The sequence below is a fragment of the Erpetoichthys calabaricus genome, chromosome 11, assembly GCF_900747795.2.
Source record: "Erpetoichthys calabaricus chromosome 11, fErpCal1.3, whole genome shotgun sequence".
NCBI classification, from domain to species: Eukaryota; Metazoa; Chordata; class Cladistia; order Polypteriformes; family Polypteridae; genus Erpetoichthys; species Erpetoichthys calabaricus.
In genome coordinates, this window is record NC_041404.2 from 12,508,470 (window position 1) to 12,533,811 (window position 25,342).

The window sequence follows — 25,342 nt, forward strand, 5'->3', positions numbered from 1 at the left end:
GGTTGACTGCTGCTTAAGCCACATGGTTCTGACTCTAGTCTGTGCTTATGCACCAATATTTGGGTCACAGTATTTGGCTTTTTTGGAGAACTTGGGGGTAAATGCTAGAAGGTACTTCCACTGGGGACTTACTCATGTGGTCAGCGACGGTGAAAATTGGAAGAGTTGTGACTAGGAGGAACAGACTGTCCAATCTGACCCCAAGCAGTGCTTGGTTATTGGACCTCTGTGCTAGTCATAGTTTGTCCATAAGGAACATCATATTTGAGCAAAAGAGAATTCATAAGCCTCCTATGCCGATGATCAATTTCATAGTTGTGTCATCAGATCTATGACTGCATGTTTTGGACACTCTGCTGAGCTCTACCTGGTTGTGAGTTCAATCAAATGGTGGAGGAGAGGACAGACAGACTCAAACATATTGTGAGGGTGTGCTTGTAACATTTGGCCGACACCCTCATCCAGGAGATCTTCAACTTGCATCAACTTGCAATGGGCCATGTTCTGTATCTCTACTGCTGAGATGGCTGCACAGAGCAGCGGCCGTAAGATCATTGGTGCCTGTTGCTGCAGTAAACCCTGAAATCATTGGTAGATCATTGGTAGATGCTAGCAGTAAAGGGAGCTGTTAGACTGAAGAGCTTGGCAAGCTTTTGGGATTCCAGAGGCAGTTGACAGCTACTTATAGGCTAAGTGGAATGCAGTGATGGCAGTTGTGGAAGCAAACACTTGGGTGTGGAGAGGAGTTTGGAGATTCCAAGGAAAATGACTTTCAGTCAGCCTCAAAGTGATTCTGCTTAAACTGTCAGGAGGGAGAGGCAGTGCTTCACTCATGAGGGTTATAGCAGGGATATAGCACTGCTGACCTCATCCGGGGATATACTGTAGTTGGGAGGTGGAAAAGGCACAATAATCACCTCCTAAATCCCAGCCATATGCCTTTCTTTGAGTAAGCTGTTCCAGAGGACTTGGAGGAGATCTCATCAATCACTAGAACTGTAGTCTCTTGACGTAGCTAAAAAAAAAAACTGTCATGGATGATATTTACTCTGAGTTCTTAAAGTTTTCTGGATGTTGGCTGACATCTCTCTTCAACATTGTGTGGAGGTCAAGGATGCTGCCTCTGGATTGGCAAACTGGTGTGGTTGGCCCCATCTTTAAGAAAGAACATGGAAGGTGTGTTCCAACTTCAGGGAGATCACACTACTCAGCCTCCCTGGAAAGGCCTATGCCAGGGTTTGGGAAAGTAATAAAGAATTATTATTATAGGATCTGCCTGTTGGTCAAGCCTAAATTCAGGTGGATTAATGTGTATTTTGTCCTGGTCGTAGAAAACTAGACCAGCTTTTTAATTGGAGGGTTCATGAGATGTAGGCCCAACAAGTCTACAAGTGTTTTGTGGAGTTGGAAAGGGCATATGACTGCGTCCCACATGGTGTCCTGTTTATGGGGTACAGGGCCTGTTGTTTCAGGCCATTTGATCCCTGTACAAATGGAGAGAAAGCTTGGTTTGCATTGCCAACAATAAGTCAGACACCCAGTAGTTGTGGGACTCCACCAGGGCTGCTCTTTGTCACTGATTCTGTTCGTAATTTATATGGATAGAATTTCTAGATGCTGGCAAGAGGTGGAGAGTGTCCAGTTCTTTTTGCAGATGATGTGGCCCTGATGGCTTCGTGGAACTGTGACTTAGATATGCACTGGGATGGTTTGCAGCCACGCGTGAAGTGGCTGGGATGAAGTCTGAGATTATGGTTTTCAGCTGAAATAGGGTGGAGAGTCTTCTCTGAGTTGGAAAGAAGGTGCCATATAAAGCAGATGAGTTTAAGTATATTGGGGTCTTGTTCAAGAGGGAAGGAAAGTAGGAGCATGAGATCGACAGGCGGATTGGAGTTGTACCGGTCAGTCAAGGTGAAGAAAGAGCTGAGTCGAAATGCAAAGCTCTAGATTTACTGGTTGATGTATGATCTTGAGCTATGGATACAAGTGGGTGAAATGAGCTTCCTTCAAAAGGTTTCTGTGCTCAGCCTTAGAGATAGGGTGAGGAGTGTAGACATCAGGGAGGAGCTGAAAGTAGAGCTACTGCACCACCGCATTTAAAGGAGCCAGTTTACGTGGTTCGAGCATTTAGCTGTGAAAGCTCCTGGACACCTTCCTGGGGAGGCGTTTCAGGCATGTCCAGTTGGAAGGAGACCCAGGAACTGTAGGAGAGATTATACCTCTTGGCTGGCCTGGGAATGCCCCCGAAGAAAATGGGAAAAGATGGTGGGGATAAGGGAAATCTGGACTTCTTTGCTTAGACTGTTTCCCCCATGACCCGGACCCAGATAAGTGGCAGAAAACTCATGGATGGATGGATGAATGAATATATATACACATATAACACAAACCATGAAACTACAAAACATTCTCAAACCTGCTTAACCAAGTTTAGGGTAGCAAAAGGGTATAGTCAGACAGCACTGTTTGAAAGGCAGAAAACAACCCTGCACAGAGTGCCAGCTTATTGCACGGACCACACTCAAATAGGAGCCAATTTGAAATTGCTAATTAACTTTACCATTATGTCGTTGAGTTTGTGAGGCAAATGTGACCAAAATTCACTCTATGAACTTATGAAAACCAAAATACCTGAAACACAAAATATGGACAACAACCAGGTGTGAAATTTAAATCCAGGACTGAATCTGTGAGGCAAATGAAACCAATATTTAAACTGTTATTTGAAAACTACCTTTTGAAAGTATGCTTTACGAAGTGCATTGTACAAAATGAAGATTAACCGATATTAATAATATACACCGATCAGCTACAACATTAAAACAACTGACAGGTCAAGTGAATACCATTAATTATCTAATTTCAATGACACCTATCAAGGGGTAGGATATATTGGGTAGCAAGTGAACAGTCAGTTCTTCAGCAGGAAAAATCCAAGCAACTGCGACAAAAACCAAATTGTGATGGCTAAATGACTGGGAAAGAGTTTCTCCAACAAAACGGCAGGTATGCAGTGGCGAGTACCTACCAAAAGAAGTCCAAGTAAGGACAACCAGTTGAACTGGTGATGAGGTCATCAGTGACCAAGGCTTACTGATATGAATATGGAATGAAGGCCAGCCCATCTGGTCCAATCCCACAGAAGATCTGCTGTAGCACAAATTGCTGAAAAACTCAATACTGGTCATAAGAGAAAGGCGTCAGAACACGTACTGCATCGCACGTTGCTGCATATAGGGCTGTGTAGCCACAAACCAGTCAGTCCCCATGTGAACACCTGTCCTACTGCCGAAAGCACCTAAAATAGGCATGTGGGCATCAGAACTGGACCTTGGAGCAATGGACAAAGTGGCCCAATTTGATGAATCACATCTTCTTTTAGATTGTGTGTGAGCATTGTTTACCTGGGAGAGAGATGGCTACAGAATGCACATTGCCAGTGTAGGCAGTGCGATGCTCTGGGGCAATGCTCTGCTGGGAAAGCTTGGGTCCCAGCATTCATATGGATGTTACTTTGACACACATCGCCTACATAAAGATTGTTCAAGACCACATACACCCTTTTATGGCAATGTTATTCCTTGATGGGGAATACCATTTCAGCAGGACAATGCGACCTACAACACTGCAAAAATTATACAAGAACGTTTTGAGGTACATGAAAGAGTTCAAGAAGTTGACTTGGCCTCCAAATACCCCAGATCTCAATCCAATCAAGCATCTGTGGGATATGATGGAAAAACAAGTGCAATCCATGGAGACTCAACCTTGCAACTTACATGACTTAAAGGATCTGCTGCTTGGTGCCAGAGGACCACAGGACACTTTCAGAAGGTCTTGTGGAGTCAATGCCTTGACAGGTCAGAGCTGTTTTGGCAGCAAGAGTGGGACCTACACAATATTAGACAGGTGGTTTTAATTTTGTGGCTGATTTGTGTGTTTAAAGTCAATAACTCAAACACTAAATTACAGGAAACATTTTTGTATGGAATATTAAAAATATATTAAAGCACTACCAAAAATAAAGCAAATTTCCAATGCTCCCAGTTTAGATTTTGCAAGACATGTATATAATTAACATGCATACTATTCACGATTTTTTTCCATGAAATACTTAATGATTGCTAGAATACTTAATGATTTTTTTGCTGGCAGCATCAATTTGAATACATCTTTAGATGCAACTTTACTTTATAATGATTTTAGATACAATATTGAATGTCAGTATTCTCGAACCAATCTCAGTTAGGTTCAAGAAATGGCATCTAACCCATTGTACTGTATATTTATCCCTATTTTAAGGTAATAACCATCCCTGTACAGGATGTCGGTTCATTGTGAGACCCATTCACAAATACTCCTACATTCACACGAGGCACATATCTTTGATACATGAGAGGAATAAATAAGGAAAAATTAATACAGGCAACGAGAAAACGTGCAGACTCTACAATGACGTCAACTATGTGTGAGGTTCAAAAGCAGGCTGTTTTATCTGACAGACAGCAATGTTAGTCACTGTATCACTCACAACACTGGAAGTTGTAACATATTAAGTACTAAGGAGTCACAAATGTATTTCATAGTAATTGTATTTTACAAAGTATGCCCCACTTCATCCAGATTATCAGCATCAATATTTATCTTTGGTATTGTGTACATGAGCTACTGACTATGTAATGATAAATTACACATGCAGTTTGTGTGTTAAAAGAATTTTAACAGTCAAAAATTATGACTCAATAAAGCACTGCTCTGTCTCCCTACATCAGACATTAGGAGGAAGTCCACTCAATTGTTTTCGGTGAGCTATTGAAGTTTCAGTTTGCTAAGCCTGTACAGTGTGTTCTTGTCACTTAGGCAGAGTTAATCCAGTTTAATGGAAGTCTACAAGACCTGAAACTGCAAAACAGAAACCACAAAACTCAGTCCATTAACAGGTCAGCAGAAACTGCGTTCAGACATGCTACACAAAGCATAGCGACTAAGTTTGCACGCTGTAACTGTATGATAAAGGAGTAAGCACACTGTGGAGACCTGCAGTCAGATAAACCACTTTGCCTTACTACAGACACCAGAGAAGTAAAACAGCAGCGTCTTTGCAGGCCTCCAATCACAAACATTTGATCATGAACTGCTTGCAGCATGGAGTACAGCCTTTATTGCACTGAAGCATTCAAGACATTTGTGTAACTATTAAGTAGCAGGAATGAGAGGGTGATCTACAAGGCACTATGAATGTTAACAATTTAATGTTGTTTGAATAACACATTAACCATTTAAATCAAATAATTATTAGCAATTATTCAATTACTTCTTATTTGTACTTTTAAATGTAATTGCCTTGCTAGGTTGCTAGGCCTGATTAAATCTTTCAAATTTACAATTAATTAAATCTTTTTAATTTACAAAGATAGATAAGATCAGTATTTAAACTATATATCACTTTATCATACATCCAGAACAAGACTAGATACTGACGTCAGCAAAAAGGAAGATTAGTAAAGGTAGCTCACTTTGGGAGGATTTCAAGCAAATAAAAGTGACCCAGTCCACTGGACACTGTACATTAATGTAGATAGATAGATAGATAGATAGATAGATAGATAGATAGATAGATAGATAGATAGATAGATAGATAGATAGATACTTTATTAATCCCAATGGGAAATTTTATGTGATGAAATAAATAAAAGCAGCACAGCTTTATAATGCATTGCTATATCCAAAAGAATAACCTGAAACCAGAATGCGGCAACCATCCATACTGGCAGCATAAGCAAGAATAAACTATGATGAGTGGTAGACAATGGAAATAACACAAAGGGTATCTACAGTGACAGAATACAAGCTACCTATCAACACAGCTGATAGTAAACTCCTTTCTGTGCTAATTAATTACTTTGAGCCAGAATAACACATTCCAGATAGAGGCATTGTCACAAGCTGCATAGAAAAACATTGTACTGGAAAGACGAAAAAGCTGAAAACCCTGCCAGGCAAAGAACAATCTAGCAATCACAACTATGGTAACAAACACAATGAAGCAACCATACAAAAACTGGAAAGTTAAATCAGCGGTGCTATATAGACAAATGTTCCAGCATGATTTACATCTGACAGCTATTTAAATAAGAACTGGGGTTGACATCGAGTATTAAGTGTATATTTTCTTGTCTTGACCAGAGTTTCTAAGGTGACAACAGCATAAAACATGGGGCTCTCTGTAGGTGGTAACCTGCATTTTTGTGAATTTCAGGGCAGCACAACTCAAGCACAGCAATGTCAAAATATCTTGTAAGCAATTCATCAGGAAAAACAGAAAAGAAAAATTATGACTCAACTTTCCACGGAAGCACCCATCTCACTTACCCGTTTATCGATTTCTCCGTGCTGCAGCTGCACAAAGCGGGCACTGATAGCAGCAATGTAGCTCTGTTGATTAGAAAAGGCAACACGCCCGGCTCCTTTGGGGTACTTGAGCTCTGGGTCTGTGTCAATTCCTGCATAGCACACTCCTCCATACAGCCTGTCCATTATCATGGCCAGCTCCACTGTGATGGGACACAAAATAGGGAATGAAGTACAGTGCTCAAGCCAAATCTATCAGCATATACATATACTGTATGTACATGAGACATAACAAAATGTAAAGAACACAGGTTCCTAAACTCATATATTTACCATTCAGACATGGTGTGCACAACTTATGCTACACACTATATGATTTGCTTGCTGTACCCACAAACATCACTGACCTACTCATCCACACACACAAAGACACCTTAGACTGATGCATGTTCAAAAATACACCACAACAGCACATATGCTGTCCCACTAAACAGTTATTGACAGTAGCAAGATATGAAAGAAGCCATGAATCTAACCTGTAATTTGAAAACTTGAGTGAAGCCCTTCCAGTTTCTAAACCTGGTCACACAGTACTACTATAACCCTACACAGTGGACGGCTGCATTGCTCATTCATGACAGAAAGTCAAATATTAGTAACTTGGAGGTGGAGTGGTGGCTCTGAGGCTAGGGATCTGCACTGGCAATCGGAAGGTTGCCGGTTCGAATCCCGTCAATGCCAATAGGGACTCTGCTCTGTTGGGCCCTTCAGCAAGGTCCTTAACCTGCAATTGCTGAGCGCTTTGAGTAGTGAGAAAAGCGCTATATAAATGCAAAGAATTATTATTATTAACTTTCCAAAGCTGACACACTGAGTTAAATCACTTCCCTCTTTTAACATCAACATCCATCTCTTATTTACTGTAGATAATCAAAGTATTCAGCTTCAGAAAAGACAAATTCGTAGTATTAATAAACTACAGCACAAACAAGGCTTTGCCTTGAGTACAGTACACAGATCCCCCCCTGTCAAATGTGTGTTTGGGCTGTAGAAGAGGCATCCATCCGCTAAACAGGAAATGGGCCTCTCTCCACAAACTAACACAACCAATCAAAGGCTCAAACAAGCTGCTACACAAGCAACCGTGAGGGGCATTTCAAAGGTCAACATAAAAGACATACAATTCAAATGAGTTATAGTGCATTTCGCTACATGTATGCTCATAATTACAAAAATAAGAGTAACAGACAAGTAATCAACCATACAAAGAATTCTCTTACATTATACACATTAGCAAACATTTAAATATAAACAATGGTTTATTTTAGTCCTTTTAAATGTAAACTATTTAAACAATTATGTATATTTACAGTAAAAACAAACAAATATTCAAATAAAAACAGAATAATTTCTTTTTAAGTGAGAGATGCTTCACCTTTAATATTAAAATTCAGTAGAATTGTTTATTATTATGCTCCCACTTCTGGAAAAAAAGTTTCTAGTACAATGTTGACTGTTTTGCTTTTAATATGCAACATTTTAATGGGCAGCCCTCTTGTATTCAGCAGAACAAAAACTGTAATCACAAATTACCAGCACGTAGCGGACGTGGAACACCACCAACGAAAATGGTCTTTCTTGGATCCAGAGGCTGTGAGCCATCCATCACAAAATCACTATCATTTAGATTCCATGGGCGGATCTGAACCTGAAGGGAAACGGAAAATACAGGTGTCCCGTTAAAGTCTGCAAATTATCATTTAGCCCTTCACAATAGCCAACGATGCAGTATAAAATGAGTCTTCACTCTGACAGCAACCTCCGGCAGTGAATATTAAGCTACTTTTTGTGGTAAACAACTACAGTTGACCTCCTAGATGCACAACTCTTTCTGTCCAAAAACACCCTATATATCTACCAGGGAAGTGGAAGCAACAATACATCAGGAAAAAAATGCCCAAGTAATTTTCCATAACAGCCAAAATATTAAAAGCCATAAATAAAAAGTCATACAATTTTAGCATCTCGGTACAAGTCAATATATAACTTAGAATGTTAGTAACATATTCCTTTGTGCTATTAGTGTGTAAATCTAGGCTCCTATAATCCCTGCCAATGCCTGCATACATTCCTGCCAGCTAGAATGTCGTTAATTTTAGTGTATAATGGTGGAAGGTTAAAATTAAAAATAAGACATCAGCAATTACAGTACAAGTTTTAGACCTCCCTGGAAGGGTGGATAGGCTCTTAGCCAGAGCGGGGGTGGATCCAGTTGTCATTGTCCACGTTGGAACAAATGACATACAGTGAACCCTCGTTTATCACGGTTAATCCATTCCAGACTCTACCGCGATAAATGAATTTTCGCGAAGTAGGATTCTTTATTTATAAATCAAATATGTTCGCAGTTAGAGTATAGAAAACCTGTTTACGACCTTCTAAATACGTTTTTTTAACATTATTAGAGCCCTCTAGACATAAAATTACACCTTTTAGTCACCATTACACTTGTATTACCCAATAAATTAGACAAAATAAGAGAAAATAAGACATATTAGACATTACAAATATATTATTATTGTAGTGTACATTTAATTACACACACATACACAGTTCTTACACACAACCACTAATCTATGAAGGCACGAGCTCAGTAGGAGAGTCTTCTGGTTGTAAGCTTAGAGGACACAGACGCCCCTGGGAAAACCCCTGAAACAGCTGACAGTCTACCTTCACATTGCTCCTTACCCTTCTTACTTGCGCTATAACGCGTGAGGTACTCTGCTTACTTAAAAGTATTGTGCAGCGCCTCTCAGCTTTGGAATTGGTTGTTTTGTTTCTCTCTCTCTCTCTCAGACATTCTCTGCTCCTGGTGGAACTGTCATCTCTGACTTGTCATGGAGCACATTTAAACTTTTGAAGAGACAAATGTTTGTTTGCAGTGCTTTGAATAAAGTTCTTTTTTTTCTACAACCTCCTGTGTCTCTGTGCAAATCTGTGACCCAAGCGTGACAAGGTGGTGCAGTATCTTCAGCAGGTGCGTCGTTGTCTTCTTCCGCTGAAGGAGTACTAGGAGTAGGCAGTGGGTGTCTGGGTGCGCGGCTGAAGAACATCTTGATAGGCAGTTGCTGGCGCTGTCTTTTCATATGTGTGAGGAGGCTTTTGTCGGGTATTGCCATCTTTGATCATATCCAAGAGTTTCACCTTCTCCTGGATGGTAAGCATCTTCCTCCGGCGCTTAGTTTCATTGTCAGAAGGCTTAGAAAAAGCAGCACATTTAGGAGCCTTCGTGGGGCTTAGATAAAAGTTCTCAGAAAGTGCATGCGTAGTGACGTAAGCGTGTATGAGAAAAAATCGCGACAGAGTGAAGCCGTGAAAGTCGAAGCGTGATATAGCGAGGGATCAGTGTATATAAGGATAGTCTGTCAGTTCTGCGATCCAAATTCAAAGAGTTAGGTGCCAAGCTGAGGAGCAGAACTGATAAGGTAGTCTTTCTCTGAAGTTCTGCTGGTGCCATGCACCAGTCCAGGTAAGACTGTAGAGATTAGAAGGCTTAACGCGTGGCTTAAATCTTAGTGCAGGGTAGAAGGATACACCTTCTTTATAATGCATTGCTATATCCGAAAGAATAACCTGAAACCAGGTTTCAGGTTTGTATAGGTTTATGGGGCATTAGGACTCCTTGGAACAGACGGGACCTGTTCTGTCGTGATGAGTTACATCTGAACTGGGGAGGCACCAATGTATTGTGAAGGCGTATGAGTATGTTACTCGATTATTGTGTAAACTAGGGAATGGGAGGCAGGGAGTTTGGGACAGGCTAGATTTAGAACTATACACGGAGGAACAAATAGTGTAGAAATAAAAATGTGTAGTAATGTAAATTCTAACCCAACATTTAAATGTAGAAGGAATAAGACATGGCACAGTGGGTAGCGCTGCTGCCTCGCAGTTGGGAGATCTGGGGACCTGGGTTCGATTCCCGGGTCCTCCCTGCGTGGAGTTTGCATGTTCTCCCCGTGTCTGCGTGGGTTTCCTCCGGGCACTCCGGTTTCCTCCCACAGTCCAAAGACATGCAGGTTAGGTGGATTGGCGATTCTAAATTGGCCCTAGTGTGTGCTTGGTGTGTGGGTGTGTTTGTGTGTGTCCTGCGGTGGGTTGGCACCCTGCCCAGGATTGTTTCCTGCCTTGTGCCCTGTGTTGGCTGGGATTGGCTCCAGCAGACCCCCGTGACCCTGTGTTCGGATTCAGCGGGTTGGAAAATGGATGGATGGATGGAATAAGACATTAAAAATAGCTTGCAATAACAGAAACCTGGCTAAATAACAAAGATGGGGATGAGTATAACCTAGAGGGAAAACACATTTTTTTAGAACGGATAGACAGAACAGAAAAGGAGGTGGGGTTGCTGTTTATGTCAAACAGAATTTAAACGCAAGTCCACTGCAGTTGGGTGATGAGCCCCATCTTAGTGAGGACATGTGGCCTCACCTGGAAAGCGCCCTTTTTTTTTTTTAGGAGCGTGTTATAGACAACCCAATGCAGAGAGTAATTTTAACAATCATCTTTTAAGTAATATTAAAAAAGGCAAGTTTACAAGAGGATATTATAGTCATGTGGGGCTTTAATTATCCAAATATTAACTGTGATAACCTTGCAAAAATGGCAGAGCACAAGAGCAGGAGTTTTTAGAAGTACAGTAATCCCTCGCTATATCGCGCTTCGCCTTTCGCGGCTTCACTCCATTGTGGATTTTATATGTAAGCATATTTAAATATATATCGCGGATTTTTTGCTGGTTCGCGGATTTCTGAGGACAATGGGTCTTTTAATTTCTGGTACATGCTTCCTCAGTTGGTTTGCCCAGTTGATTTCATACAAGGGACGCTATTGGCAGATGGCTGAGAAGCTAGATTGCTTACTCTTCTCTCTCTCTTGCGCTGACTTTCTCTGATCCTGACGTATGGGGATTGAGCAGGGGGGCTGTTCGCAAACCTAGACGATACGGACACTAGTCTAAAAATGCTGAAAGATTATCTTCACGTTGCTATCTTTTGTGCAGCTGCTTCCTGAAATGACATGCTGCACAGTGCTTCGCATACTTAAAAGCTCGAAGGGCACATATTGATTTTTGACTGAAAAACAAACTCTGTCTCTCTCTCTCTCTGCTCCTGACGAAGGGGGTGTGAGCTGCCGCCTTCAACAGCTTTGTGCCGCGGTGCTTCGCATACTTAAAAGCCAAACAGCCCTATTGATTTGTTTGCTAGAGATTGTTTTCTCTATCTATGTGACATTCTGTTCTCCTGACATGCACTCCTTTGTAGAGGAAGATATGTTTGCATTCTTTTAATTGTGAGGCAGAACTGTCATCTCTGTCTTGTCATGGAGCACAGTTTAAACTTTTGAAAAAGAGACAAATGTTTGTTTGCAGTGTTTGAATAACGTTCCTGTCTCTCTACAACCTCCTGTGTTTCTGCGCAAATCTGTGACTCAAGAATGACAATATAAAAATAACCATATAAACATATGGTTTCTACTTCGCGGATTTTCTTATTTCGCGGGTGGCTCTGGAACGCAACCCCTGCGATGGAGGAGGGATTACTGTAATCAGAGCTTGTCTGGATTTAGTATTTTGTAATAATCAGGATAGAATTGAGGGTGTAGGGGTGATTGAACCACTAGGGTCAAGTCACCATAATATAATGCAATGACTAAACTTGTTAAGTTTAAATTTTGGTAGGGCAAATTTTGAGCAATTGAAGCAAGTCTAAGAGTGTGGAGACAGTCGAGGAACAGTGGAGCAGGTTTAAAAATGTTGCACGTGTAATGCAGGAAAGGTACATACCTAAATTTAGAATTAATAGGAAATTTTAAAAAACCAACTTCTCCACAGTGGGTTAATAAAGAGTTAAAAAAAGAAACTGCAAAGGAAAAAACAGCTGCATAAAGCGTATAAGACTAATAACTCCAAAGTGAAGTGTATGAGAGCAGGACGGCAACCATTAAGAAGAATATTAGGGAGGCTAAAAAACAGTTGGAGAAGAATATAGCAGATAAGGAGAAAGATGAGCCAAAGAAATTCTTTCAGTATTTTAGTAGTAAAAGAACAGTCAAGAACGAAGTCAAGTGCATCAGGAATAGTAGTGGACACTCTAAACTTGCATTTTTCTGAGGTCTTCACAAGTAAGGAAGTAGATAACCTCCCATCAGTAAATGGGATTACTAAGGAGACACTGAAGGACGTGGAAATTGTAGGGGGGAAAGAAGTACTGCTCAGATTAAATAGGCTGAAATCAAACAAATCACCAGGAGCAGATAATATTTACCCTCGAGTTCTTAAGGAGGCTAGCGAGTACATATATAAACCCTTGACACACATTTTTAAGAAGCCACTACACACTGGGGGGATTCCAAAGGACTGGATAATGGCAAATATCTTGTTATACAAAAAGGGTGACCGGGCAGATCTAAGCAACTATAGGCCAGTAAGCTTAGCATGCATCTCAGGAAAATTAATGGAAGGAATTATTAAGGATAACAATGAGCAAGTACTGGAGTTTTTCTGAAGACTCAGGATGAGTTCAGAAGAGGGAGGTCATTTTTTACTAACATGCTAGAATTCTATGAGGAAGCAACAAAAGGATATGACCAAAGTGGAGCATATGATATTATTTATCTTGACTTTCAGAAAGCATTTGATAATGTGCCACATGAGAAGTTGGGTATCAAACTAAAAGAAATGGGAGTCCAGCGTGATATTTGTAGATGGGTGCAGAATTGACTCAGAAATAGGAAGCAGACGGTGATGTGATGATGCGAGGAACCTTATCAGAATTGGCTGATGTTAAGAGTGGTGTTCCTCAGGGCCCGGTGGTATTTTTAATTAATGATTTAGATAGGAATATAAGTAACAAGCTGGTTGAGTTTGCAGAAGAAACCAAGATAGGTGACTTGGCAGATAATTTAGAATCCATTAAATCATTACAGGTGGACTTGGACAGCATGATTTTTTTAGAAGAATTAAGTGGATAGGGATAGAGAGCTTTATTGGGTTGAATGGCCTGTTCTTGTCCAGATTATTCTAATGTACTCCTCTGAGCTGCAGTGATGTTAACATTGATATCTCACAGCTCCAGGCCCAGTCACTCTTGCTATGGAGCTTGCATGCTCTCCCACTGTCCGTATACGTTTTGTCTGGGTCCCCCAGTTACAATATGCATCTATATATATATATCTATATATCCTCTTTAATAAAATCCCTGTGTGCGTCCATGTGTCCGTGTGTGTGTGTCTTCTGGTGAAGTGCGCATGCGCGGGGTACGGTGTGATGCTTCAAAGGCCGCCTGACGCGTCACACAAGACAGAGAGGGCGGGACCTATAAAATATTGCGCGGCCGATCCAATCGGATTTCGGTAAATGAGGCAAGACCTAAAACATAACGCACGAAAAATCAAATCGGGTACTGAGACGTGGAGACTAGCTTCCCCAAAGAGGTGGGATTAGTGTTTGTTGTTCACTCTGAGGATGTCAGATTAGCGATTAACAAACTTGGCCCGGTAAAGTGTTTTCCTAAATATATGAATTTTCATGATATTACAATAGGATGACTTTTAAAAGTAGATTTATTTTCGCGCACATAAAATCTGTTGCTGGGGAGACGCCATACATACAATAATCAGCTGCACGCCAGCACAGATTAAAATGCTTGCTGTAGAGACGTATTACTGTGAAAGAAAATTAAAGGCACACAATACAGTAACGCATATTACAGCCACATACAAGCCAGTATTACTGTAACAGAAAATAGACAGTCCTTTGCCATTTAATATAGACTGTTCCTACTAATGTTTATGCACTACTGTTCTAGCGCCCGTTATTGTAACGGGCTTAATGTCTAGTATATACAGTGCATCCGGAAAGTATCCACAGCGCATCACTTTTTCCACATTTTGTTATGTTACAACCTTATTCCAAAATGGATTAAATTCATTTTTTTCCTCAGAATTCTACACACAACACCCCATAATGACAACGTGAAAAAGTTTACTTGAGGTTTTTGCAAATTTATCAAAAATAAAAAAACTGAGAAATCACATATACATAAATATTCACAGCCTTTGCGCAATACTTTGTCGATGCACCTTTGGCAGCAATTACAGCCTCAAGTCTTTTTTATATGATGCCACAAGCTTGGCACACCTATCCTTGGCCAGTTTCACCCATTCCTCTTTGCAGAACCTCTCCAGAGATGTTCAATCGGATTCAAGTCTGGAATCTGGCTGGGCCACTCAAAGACATTTACAGAGTTGTCCTGAAGCCACTCCTTTGATATCTTGCCTGTGTGCTTAGGGTTGTTGTCCTGCTGAAAGATGAACCGTTGCCCCAGTCTGAGGTCAAGAGCGCTCTAGAGCAGGTTATCATCCAGGATGTCTCTGTACATTGCTGCAGTCATCTTTCCCTTTATCCTGACTAGTCTCCCAGTTCCTGCTGCTGAAAAACATCCCCACAGCATGATGCTGCCACCACCATGCTTCACTGTAGGGATGGTATTGGCCTGGTGATGAGCGGTGCCTGGTTTCCTCCAAACGTGACGCCTGGCATTCACACCAAAGAGTTCAATCTTTGTCTCATCAGACCAGAGAATTTTCTTTCTCATGGTCTGAGAGTCCTTCATGTGTCTTTTGGCAAACTCCAGGCGGGCTGCCATGTGCCTTTTACTAAGGAGTGGCTTCCGTCTAGCCACTCTACCATACAGGCCTGATTGGTGGATTGCTGCAGAGATGGTTGTCCTTCTGGAAGGTTCTCCTTTCTCCACAGAGGACCTCTGGAGCTCTGACAGAGTGACCATCGGGTTCTTGGTCACCTCCCTGACTAAGGCCCTTCTCCCCTGATCACTCAGTTTAGATGGCCGGCCAGCTCTAGGAAGAGTCCTGGTGGTTTCGAACTTCTTCCACTTACGGATGATGGAGGCCACTGTGCTCATTGGGATCTTCAAAGCAGCAGAAATTTTTCTGTAACCTTCCCCAGATTTGTGCCTCGAGACAATCCTGTCTCGGAGGTCTACAGACAATTCCTTTGACTTCATGCTTGGTTTGTGCTCTGACATGAACTGTCAAGTGTGGGACCTTATATAGACAGGTGTGTGCCTTTCCAAATCATGTCCAATCAACTGAATTTACCACAGGTGGACTCCAATTAAGCTGCAGAAACATCTCAAGGATGATCAGGGGAAACAGGATGCACCTGGGCTCAGTTTTGAGCTTCATGGCAAAGGCTGTGAATACTTATGTACATGTGCTTTCTCAATTTTTTTATTTTCAATAAATTTGCAAAAATCTCAGGTAAACTTTTTTCACGTTGTCATTATGGGGTGTTATGTGTAGAATTCTGAGGAAAAAAAATTAATGTAATCCATTTTGGAATAAGGCTGTAACATAACAAAATGTGGAAAAAGTGATGCGCTGTGAATACTTTCCGGATGCACTGTATATAAAAGTCAATGTGTGTATGTGTGTAGGAATGTATGTTCCAGCATCACTTACGAATGGCCAGAGCGATTTTCATGAAACTTGGTACACGTTTCTCTTTGGTTGACTAAAAATACTGTACAGTGAAATCAACCCTAACCCACTCCCTTCTGGGTAGGGTGGGGGGTGATCTTGCAATCTTGTATGCATGTTATCATCCAGTTGACACTCGGAACGAACACCAGAGGGCGAACTGGAGGTGCCAGCATTCTTTATGTTTGAGCACCACCGCGCCCCTATTGCTTTTGAAATTAAATAGAGTTGGCCAATTCCAAGCGTCAACTGGATGATAATATACATACAAGACCGTAAGACAAACACAATAGTGAATCTTCATTGTTTGTTACTTTATTTTTATTTTAATTACATTTTTCTCAAACAATTAAAAAAAAAACGCTGGGTATTTCAGCTAATATTAGACTAAAAAAGATTTCTATTTGTATTTTATTTTAGTCCAGAGATCTAAAGAATGAGTACTATGAAAGCAACATGTGGCAGTGAATTCCTTTGTTTCAACTTTCATCAAAACTGATAAAACGATCAAACAGAAATATTAATTCAGTGCTTGTCCTGGAAATTCTTTTTTATTAGTAGGTAGCATTATTTCCTAATGGGGGTACTCTCTCCAGGAGGAGTGGCATGTCTGATATGAATTCAAATAATGCATCGTCATTGGATTTCTGTGATAGCCATTGATTATGAATTGCAAATGTCACACTCAAGGTTGTGCATTCTTTCAGTTAGGTTAATTCTGCCTGAGTTGGACAAATGTACTATGCCAAAATTAGTTTCACTTACACAATTGGAAAGGCCCAATTGCACAAACAACGCTCCTGATTTAACACTCAATCCTATGTTCATAGACACTGTCAAGGTCAAGCTGCTCGTGTAGTGATTGTATGAAATGCTTTTGTAGAACACGCCACTGACATTAGCCTGCTTTCTAGCTAACCTGAAATCAAAGTATTGAATTTAACAATCCAGAAAGGTCACAATGGAGAATTGCTTATGCTTCATACTGGGGAGAACCCAGATCATGTGATTTGGGCATTTACTGTGAATGCCATCAGGTTCATCCTATGTGAAGTGTACTGTTGTGGCACAGATTTCATATCTAACAGAGTGTCAATCATTACCACCAACATTTGTTAGAGAAGGGGCACAGACACCTATAGGAACTGAAAAGGACCACCATGAGATGAACGAAAAGTAAAAATGAATACATTTACATATTGATACGTGTGTACTTACTGGTTTATCTTTAATAGTAGGACTAGACACGCACAAATAGAGCTTGCCATCTTCCTCTATACAAGCATCAATGAGCGCCTGTACTGAGCTCTCATCTTGGAAAAGGAGAAATGCATACCCTGCAACACAGGCAATCTCAGTTAACAAATGTACTTGTTCCACAACTGTTGAAGTTCATTCAAATAGCAACATGCATTTCAGCTGCCCCTGGACACATCTATTTAATGCTATGGATACAATCAAACATTTTTTTATTTGGACCTCACCTTTTGGTGGAAAATATGACTTGCTTTCTGCCTTATGAGGCCAGTCCACAAACAGGTGACCAAATCGTCGAAAACTTGCTGTGATCTCATCTGAAAGCAGAGGGAAAGAGAACACATTGGTTAAGCTAAAAATGTAACGGTGGAAGGGAACATCTGTTTTATAATCTTTGACTTGTGGTTTAACACCACAGCATACTAGTCTCTATAATTAAAGTTCTACAAGCAATAAATAAATGGATCATAATAACAAAAGTTGGGGCGGCACGGTGGCGCAGTGGTAGCGCTGCTGCCTCGCAGTTAGGAGACCCAAGTTCGCTTCCCGGGTCCACCCTGCGTGGAGTTTGCATGTTCTCCCCGTGTCTGCGTGGGTTTCCTCCGGGCGCTCTGGTTTCCTCCCACAGTCCGAAGACATGCAGGTTAGGTGGATTGGCGATTCTAAATTGGCCCTAGTGTGTGCTTGGTGTGTGGGTGTGTTTGTGTGTGTCCTGCGATGGGTTGGCACCCTGCCCAGGATTGGTTCCTGCCTTGTGCCCTGTGTTGGCTGGCATTGGCTCCAGCAGACCCCCGTGACCCTGTGTTCGGATTCAGCGGGTTGGAAAATGGATGGATGGATGGATAACAAAAGTTCAATAACTCAGCATTTCATGACTTCCCCACAAATTTCAACCCTATGAATGGTCCTTTTAACCCATTTCAAGTGAAATTATCCCTTTCACCTGTTTATAGAGTTGTGTGCAAACTCCATCATTCATCAAAGTCACATATAAACATGTGCTTAACTGGAATACCTTCATCGATATCTGGAGGCAGGCCTCCCACAAAGACTTTGCGGGAATAACGTTCCACTCGCTCTCCATTCTGATGGGGGAAGCAGTGGGGAGAACCCAAGCTGGCAAGACCCTGTTCTGCTCGGTCATCATCTGGAAAGCCATCTTCCATGGGAAACAAGGAGGAATGACCTTATACAAAATAAAAAGCAATGTGTATTCAGGGTTGTCACTGACATTTTCAAGATACTACTAAAATACATTTTCAAGATATTTTTTATTCACAGAAATAACAAATTTAGCCACTTCTAACAAGGACACAAATGAGTGAAAACCACCACAGTTAATCTCCACCTGTTACAAAACAGTTGCTTTAAATTGCCAAAGGATCACATAGCTGTTATGGGCCACGCTAAAAAAGGAAAGCTTGATCCAATAACTACTCTTACTCTGAAAAGAAGTTTTGGCACCCGCAGCCTGCCAAAAAAGCATAACCTCACTCAACAGCCTCGACAGTTCAAGCAAGTGATCTAGAGAACTGAGCTACCAAGTGTCCAGCATGACGCAAATGTGAAGTGAACTAGGACCAACTAAAAAGCAACAAAACTCTTTCTAATACAGTGCTTTACAACAGTTAACACTACCTCAGTGTGCTTTACTTTTGTTATATAGGTTTAGTCCAATTATTTATATACAGGGTATGTTTTTTACAATTAGAGCACAGACAGATTAAGTGATTTATTTAGGATCTTGCATTATGTCAACACATGGTAACCTGAAGCAGAAATCCTATGCTTATTAGTCAAAACTTTTAACCATAACGCCAGACAATTTAACTACAAGTGAATCTTGAAGAAAATACTTCACTTTTCTTGTTTTACAAGCTAAAAGAGTATCTCCTTTATAATACAGTATCACAAAGGTATGGCACTACATGCATGAAGTCAATGCTAATACCTGGCAGTGTGAATATAGCAAACAGACAGTCCTATGCACCTAGGCATGTGGATGGTGAATGCGATAATCATCCAGTATTTAACCAAGCACTAGGTCTGCATTTTTCCATGGCAGAAACAGCATTTCAAACTAAAAAGGTACCATTCTTGGCATAACTTTACAGAACTTGGTAGGGTATACCAAAGAATTACTGAAACCAATTCAAATCAGAAAGTCTTAAAACTGTATTCAAAATCAGTACCTTCATGATGGCTGGCTATTGTGTAAGGCTATTTAAGAAAAGGCAAATAAAACAGGATGGTATAGAAGGGGAGAGAAGGGGAACATTTTTTTTAGTGATGAGAGGGAGACACATGGGAAAAGTAAAGCAATTAGATGACACGGGGCTGGGGTTTGTTTGGGGGTCGGGGGAGGTTTAAACAAAACCAGCAGTAGGAAAGTTTCAGAATCTAACCCATTATGCAGAGAAAAACTTCCAGAATTGGAAAGAGCTACAACCACAATCCCAGATGTTATAAGCAGTTATCTACTGCTGAGGTATTCCCTGTCATTTGATATGAACACTACTGTGGCAGAAGTGCTGCTATTCCGGTTTGACTGGATGACACAATTAGCTGAAGTTGCTATAGCAAACAACATTTCTACCTCGGGTGTTATAGCCAACTGAGTTTATATCATTCCTAGTAACGTGTACAGGATGTACTACTGATAGAAAGACTATCAGGAAGTGGAAGCTCATTTACATGGTTGTTCCATCTATTCCATTATAAGCTGGCCCTATTCTACTATACATGGAACTTTTCTAAATGGTGAATTTAGGTTCAGTCATAATTTCTTTAACAACAACATTTATTTATATAGCACATTTTCATTCAAATAATGTAGCTCAAAGTGCTTTACATGATGAAGAAAAATAAAAGACAAAGTAAGAATTAAAATAAGACAACACTAATTAACATAGAGTAAGAATAAGGTCCGATGGCCAGGGGGGACAGAAAAAACAAAAAAGATTCCAGACGGCTGGAGAGAAAATAATAATAATAATGCATTCGCATTTAGCCAGTTCTTTAATATAACCCAATTTTTTACAAATTACAAAATGTACAGTACACTGGTTCCTCAACTTTCAATGACTGTAGCAATGGCAAAAAAGTGATTTATTCAAAATTGCACAGTGATTTTAGTGTTAGAGCCTGATCCAGCAGCCTTGTAATTTGCAGTTTGGACCCTGTGCACCAGTAGCCCACTTTGCTAATTAAATGATGAACAACATTCCAAAGAACGTGACAAAACTCTTTTACCTTTCTTGCTTTGAAAACATGTACAGGTGCATCTCAAAAAATTAGAATATCATCAAAAAGTTAATTTATATCAGTAATTCAATTAAAAAAGTGAAACTCATATATTATACATACAGAGCGATATATTTCAAGTGTTTATTTCTTTTCATTTTGCCGATTATGGCTTACAGCTAATGAAAACCCAAAATTCAGTCTATAAATCTCAAATGTCCTGCCTTAACTCTAAAAGTCTACGGCACAACAATTACAAATTCATTAATATGGAGAGCCTGAACATTCCTGAAAGGCAAAAACATGATAAACTGTCCAAAGTGTTTCCTTCAGGAAACTGCCAGCCACACAAAGTCTGATAAGAAGAAGCAGACGAAGGGCAGATTCAGGACAGAGAAATGAATGTCTTTAATTAGAGATATGATAACCTCTGGAATTTAGTGCCCAGACATTTTAGTTAAAGCACAAACATTTAAACGTGTACTGACCTTATTTTTCAACCAGAGAACAAAAGAAAGGAGTCAACAGATCTCTGTCCTTGCTTCACTTTTGTGAAATTAGAATGGCCCATCACTTAAAAGGGCTGCACAGGAAACAAGAATTGGTAGGCTCAATTCACACCACCTAGTCACTATGTGCTATTCTATGCAAATCACTCATCCTATCTGTGCAAAGGGGACAACTATATAAATAAATGTACTGTATTGTGTTGTGTTGAGTATTGGGATGAGGTGTAGAGCAATATAGAAAAGGTTGTGTGCTACTTGGCAACACAAACACTGCTGGATTCTTCTTTATCACTGTCATAGCATCGCTGTTTCCCAATATGGTTGGGCTGGACAGACTAGGCCCTTTTTTAGACTACTCTTTAGTCCAACCTATGCCCCACCGTGAGCTCATGCAATACCACCTTCAAACTTGTAATATTTGGCATTATATTTGAGCAACAGGACAAAAGCAGGCTGTCTTAAGCAAATCTGCATCAATTCAGACAAGAATGGATTCTAACACACATCAGCGAAATAACATGACACAAAAGACATGCAAATTGGATGGATAAAACATGCCATTCAAAGTAATCAACACAATAAGTAACTAATTGAATACAAGTAAATGGAAGCAGGAACTGGTCTGTAATACAAAACACATGCAGAAAAACACAGCAGCATCAAATGCTTGTGAAAAATGCTGAAATATGGAAAGCATACAGCACTGAAGAAAATGCCTCACGGTGCATAAAACAGCCCATCTCTAATGCAAACAACAGCAAATTCATTTCAAGTAACAAACTTAAAAGGAAACCTTATGCCAGGCATACACTGAGATTTTGGCACAATTTTAAGCCTGATTTTCCAAGTTAGCCTGAATTTTAATTTAATTGGCCATCGCTTCATGTCCTGTATTAGAGGCGTTGTGATGCCTCACTGCATCCTACGATTGGGCCGTCATCAATTGGAAGCATTTCTGTCATATCATAAATTCAGTTGGCTGTCTTGTGGTCGGAGCAGTCTCACAACCGGATTTTCTGATGTTGCCAAATTTCACTGAGTATCAACCATAGTATATTATACATTGCATATTGCTGTTGTCATGCTCATTTTCACATTATTTGATTTCAAAAATCTAAATATAACATGGAAACACACATACAAGTAAATGGCCAATGACAAAAGCATCTTAGGAAATGTACTAGAAGAACCCAAAATAAACACAAAATACAGTAAATTACATAGACAATGTACCTCAAATTCTCTTTGTAAAACAGACAGACTGTATTGTACACCCCTCAACTATCCGCATGTCCAGTTATATTTTTTTTCCATCCTTGTACTTTCAGAGCACAGTAAGACACGAGTCAGGAACGCAACTCTTTTCTTTGTTGACATTTTGAGAAGCCTGAGGCCAACATTGTTTTTTCAATGGGTAAATTATCCATCGGGGCCATGTACATGTACAGTTTAAGCACCCACGTCTTGGCATATCAATTGAACCAAACATGCTCATATAGTCTGAGCACATATATGAACGTTTACTATATCATGCAGTGTGTGCAGCTGCTTGCTCAAGATTTCTAAAAATTGCACAATTTATGCCCGGAATTACACCTTTACAACAAGGAAGCCCTTACAGTATAATGGTTATTATGAACTAAGCTGTTGCCTAGCACAACCTGTTGTGACACATTTCATGGTAGCTAAAATAATTTGGTTAGTGAGGAAAGCAAAAGAAAAAACAATTTAATTAAGCCTATTTGCTCTCTCTTGCTTATTAGCACTAGCTCTACCTAAGTACTCTTGGAATTCTATAATTCCTATCTCAGTGCTTCACATTTAGAAGGTAGAAATGGCAGATTTTCTGTGAACTGTGCACAATAATATTGCAAATGCAATTATTTTATGCACTGGAGGTCAGCTAACCTTTGTTACACTACAAACATTTATTTAAAATGAAGTAACCAAAAGAGGAAAAAGAAGACTTGGTTATTTAAAAATGTAGTGACTTCCACTTAACCTAAACATATAATCTAATGGATAAATGGGCCTTAGTGTGAAGGTCAACAATACATTTACATAACAAACCTACTTAACACAATTCAAGGTCAAAGGAGATGGAGCCCATACTGACAGCACTCTTGCAAGAAAGGGAAAAGCCCATGACAAATCATCTATCACAGGGCCCCCATTCTTATACACTCCCAAAATGTCACTCAAAAAGGGTGTTTTTGGGATTTTGAGAGGAAAACACATGCACCATGGGGAAAACACACTTATTCCCTACAGGTAATGAATTCAAACCCAGGGCACAAATCACTGCACTGCCCTTTACAGAAAATAAAAGCTGAAAATGAAAAGAAAATAAATATCCTCACTATAGAAGAGGTTGACATAAAGCAAACTATTGACAGAAAAGCCAACTTGATTTAAGTAAGAGAGACAGAAAAGTGCACCAGCAACCAGCTTAACATTACTTTGAACACTTCAGGAGGCTAGACATGTTCAGTACATACTTTATACCCACGGTTTTCAAACTGTGGTACGTGTACCACTGGTGGTACTTCAAGTCATGCCAAGTGGTACTCGTGTGGTCCTTTATTTTCCATGAATCGATGTTGCTAGAATGCCAATATGTTGCATATAATCATATATAGCATAAGTATACTACTATAAATGCGTGGAAGACTCCAAGCAGGCTTTTATTAGCGCGGGCATCCGTTTCCTTAATTAGTTTAATATCACTATAACGTCACAATTATAAGTCACTATAGTGATTATAGTGACTTTTTCTTCAAAACAACACGGGCGTAAATTAACGATTCATTGACTGTGGTACTTCAGTTTACTGGTCCTCGCGGAGTGGTACTTGTTCAAAAAAGTTTGAAAACCGTGGCTTTATACCATGCATGACATAATGGGTCATAACAAACTCAATTGTAGAAGTAATTCCTTCTGTTGTGATTGTGCTAATCATCAATAAAAATGACTCCTATAACAAAGTTAATTGACTGCTGTTCTACCAATACAGCCATTTCAATTGTGGAAATGTCATGTTTCTTTCAAAGGAAGATGCACAAAGCGGACTGCGAGTGCAAGTGGATGCAATCACATGTTTTGACACACCAGTTATGAAGCATTCACAGTATTGATTTGATTTATTTAAATGGCAATTGTGGAACTTAAAAAAATAAACAGCCTATGCCAAATCAATTGAAGTTTTCTGCAGCCTCAGGAGGACCCACGTTATTAGGTTTTTCGTAAAAATCAAACAAGCTGTCGCTTCCTGCCGAGACTATTTTTTTTTAATTTACATTTACCTCGCCGTCTCCCAAATGTCCTTGCTGCATGTAAAATAGGGGAAAAAACAAAGAATTGAAACAGTCACCAAATGCATTATTTTTCAGCATAGACTTCACATCTGACCCGCTGTTTAATAGAAACTGACAAAGATTCTGGATTCATAGAAGGAAATAAGACAAGAAATGGGGTGTATGACAGCCTACCCAAGTATTCATTTCTTTCCTCCTGGTGTTTTGACACTTGAAAGGCCACAGTAAAATCTTATATCATGGGCAGAGTGGAAAGGGTTGAGATCCAAGAAGACTATCCAAGCTCCAAACATGGAAGCAGTAAAGCAAGAATTTCTACACCTCACTATTATTATTATAATTAGCATTTCAAAGTGGCAAATGTTGCAACCCTGAGGACATTCGGTGTTGACACATCGCTAAGCACTACTTTCATTTTAACATATGAATAGAAATGTACAAGCTGTCTTACCATTCATGGGTAGAGGGTTGTCCCCAGGAGGGTGAGAGAATCCTAGGCGACCTAAAACAACAACAAAAAAATAATAATAATAATGCAGATGCATAATTATGGTGAAACAATAGTTAACATCCATCTTGGTAACTGTCCAAGGTGGTGGTGCTGAGTGTGCCCGGTGATGAGCTGGTATCATGCATACGTTTCTGCATTTCAGGTGGAATGGGCTGTTGTTCCACATGACCTTGACTTGGGTAACCAAGATAACAAAAATGGTTGGATGAAATTGTTTTAATAGCTGTGACCGGAGTTTGGGAATGAGTTTGCAATGAAGAGACATGTGATGCACCAAGTTATTTGTTCTGTGATCTCCTTTTGCAAATAATAGCAATGCCACTTAGTAACTCTTTTGACATTGGTATTAACTTGTGAAATGAGAATTACATTTGCTAGCACACCTCTAAACAGAAAGGTGAACACAGGCTGGTGCTAGGAAACAAAAAAAAATGTGGCATGTTCTTATATCCCTTTTAAAAGCAGAGTCCTTGTCTGCCAGTTGTCACCACGCATGTCCCACCCTTGTAGCTTCATCTGAACGGGTGTGCCACAGTACATGTGTCTACATCTCTTATCTGCCTTTTACTACAATGTACTGCGTAACAGATCAAATG

At 40.1% G+C, this 25,342-nt stretch overlaps 1 protein-coding gene and 1 long non-coding RNA gene across 2 annotated transcripts in view; one reads left to right on the forward strand and one right to left on the reverse strand.

The window, feature by feature from the left end:
• Positions 1-25,342, reverse strand: part of cpeb4b (cytoplasmic polyadenylation element binding protein 4b) — a 97,523-nt gene that overhangs the window by 4,867 nt on the left and 67,314 nt on the right. Inside the window, exons 4-9 of the mRNA XM_028812687.2 lie at positions 24,687-24,737; positions 18,185-18,355; positions 17,397-17,486; positions 17,131-17,249; positions 7,945-8,059; positions 6,373-6,554 (exon numbers count right to left, since the gene is read on the reverse strand). Coding sequence (XP_028668520.1) covers positions 6,373-6,554; positions 7,945-8,059; positions 17,131-17,249; positions 17,397-17,486; positions 18,185-18,355; positions 24,687-24,737 — 728 coding nt within the window. The remainder of the gene's footprint in view (positions 1-6,372; positions 6,555-7,944; positions 8,060-17,130; positions 17,250-17,396; positions 17,487-18,184; positions 18,356-24,686; positions 24,738-25,342) is intronic.
• Positions 18,778-19,182, forward strand: LOC127529613 (uncharacterized). The gene is made up of 2 exons (XR_007936238.1): positions 18,778-19,005; positions 19,057-19,182. It is a non-coding gene; the product is annotated as an uncharacterized LOC127529613 (long non-coding RNA).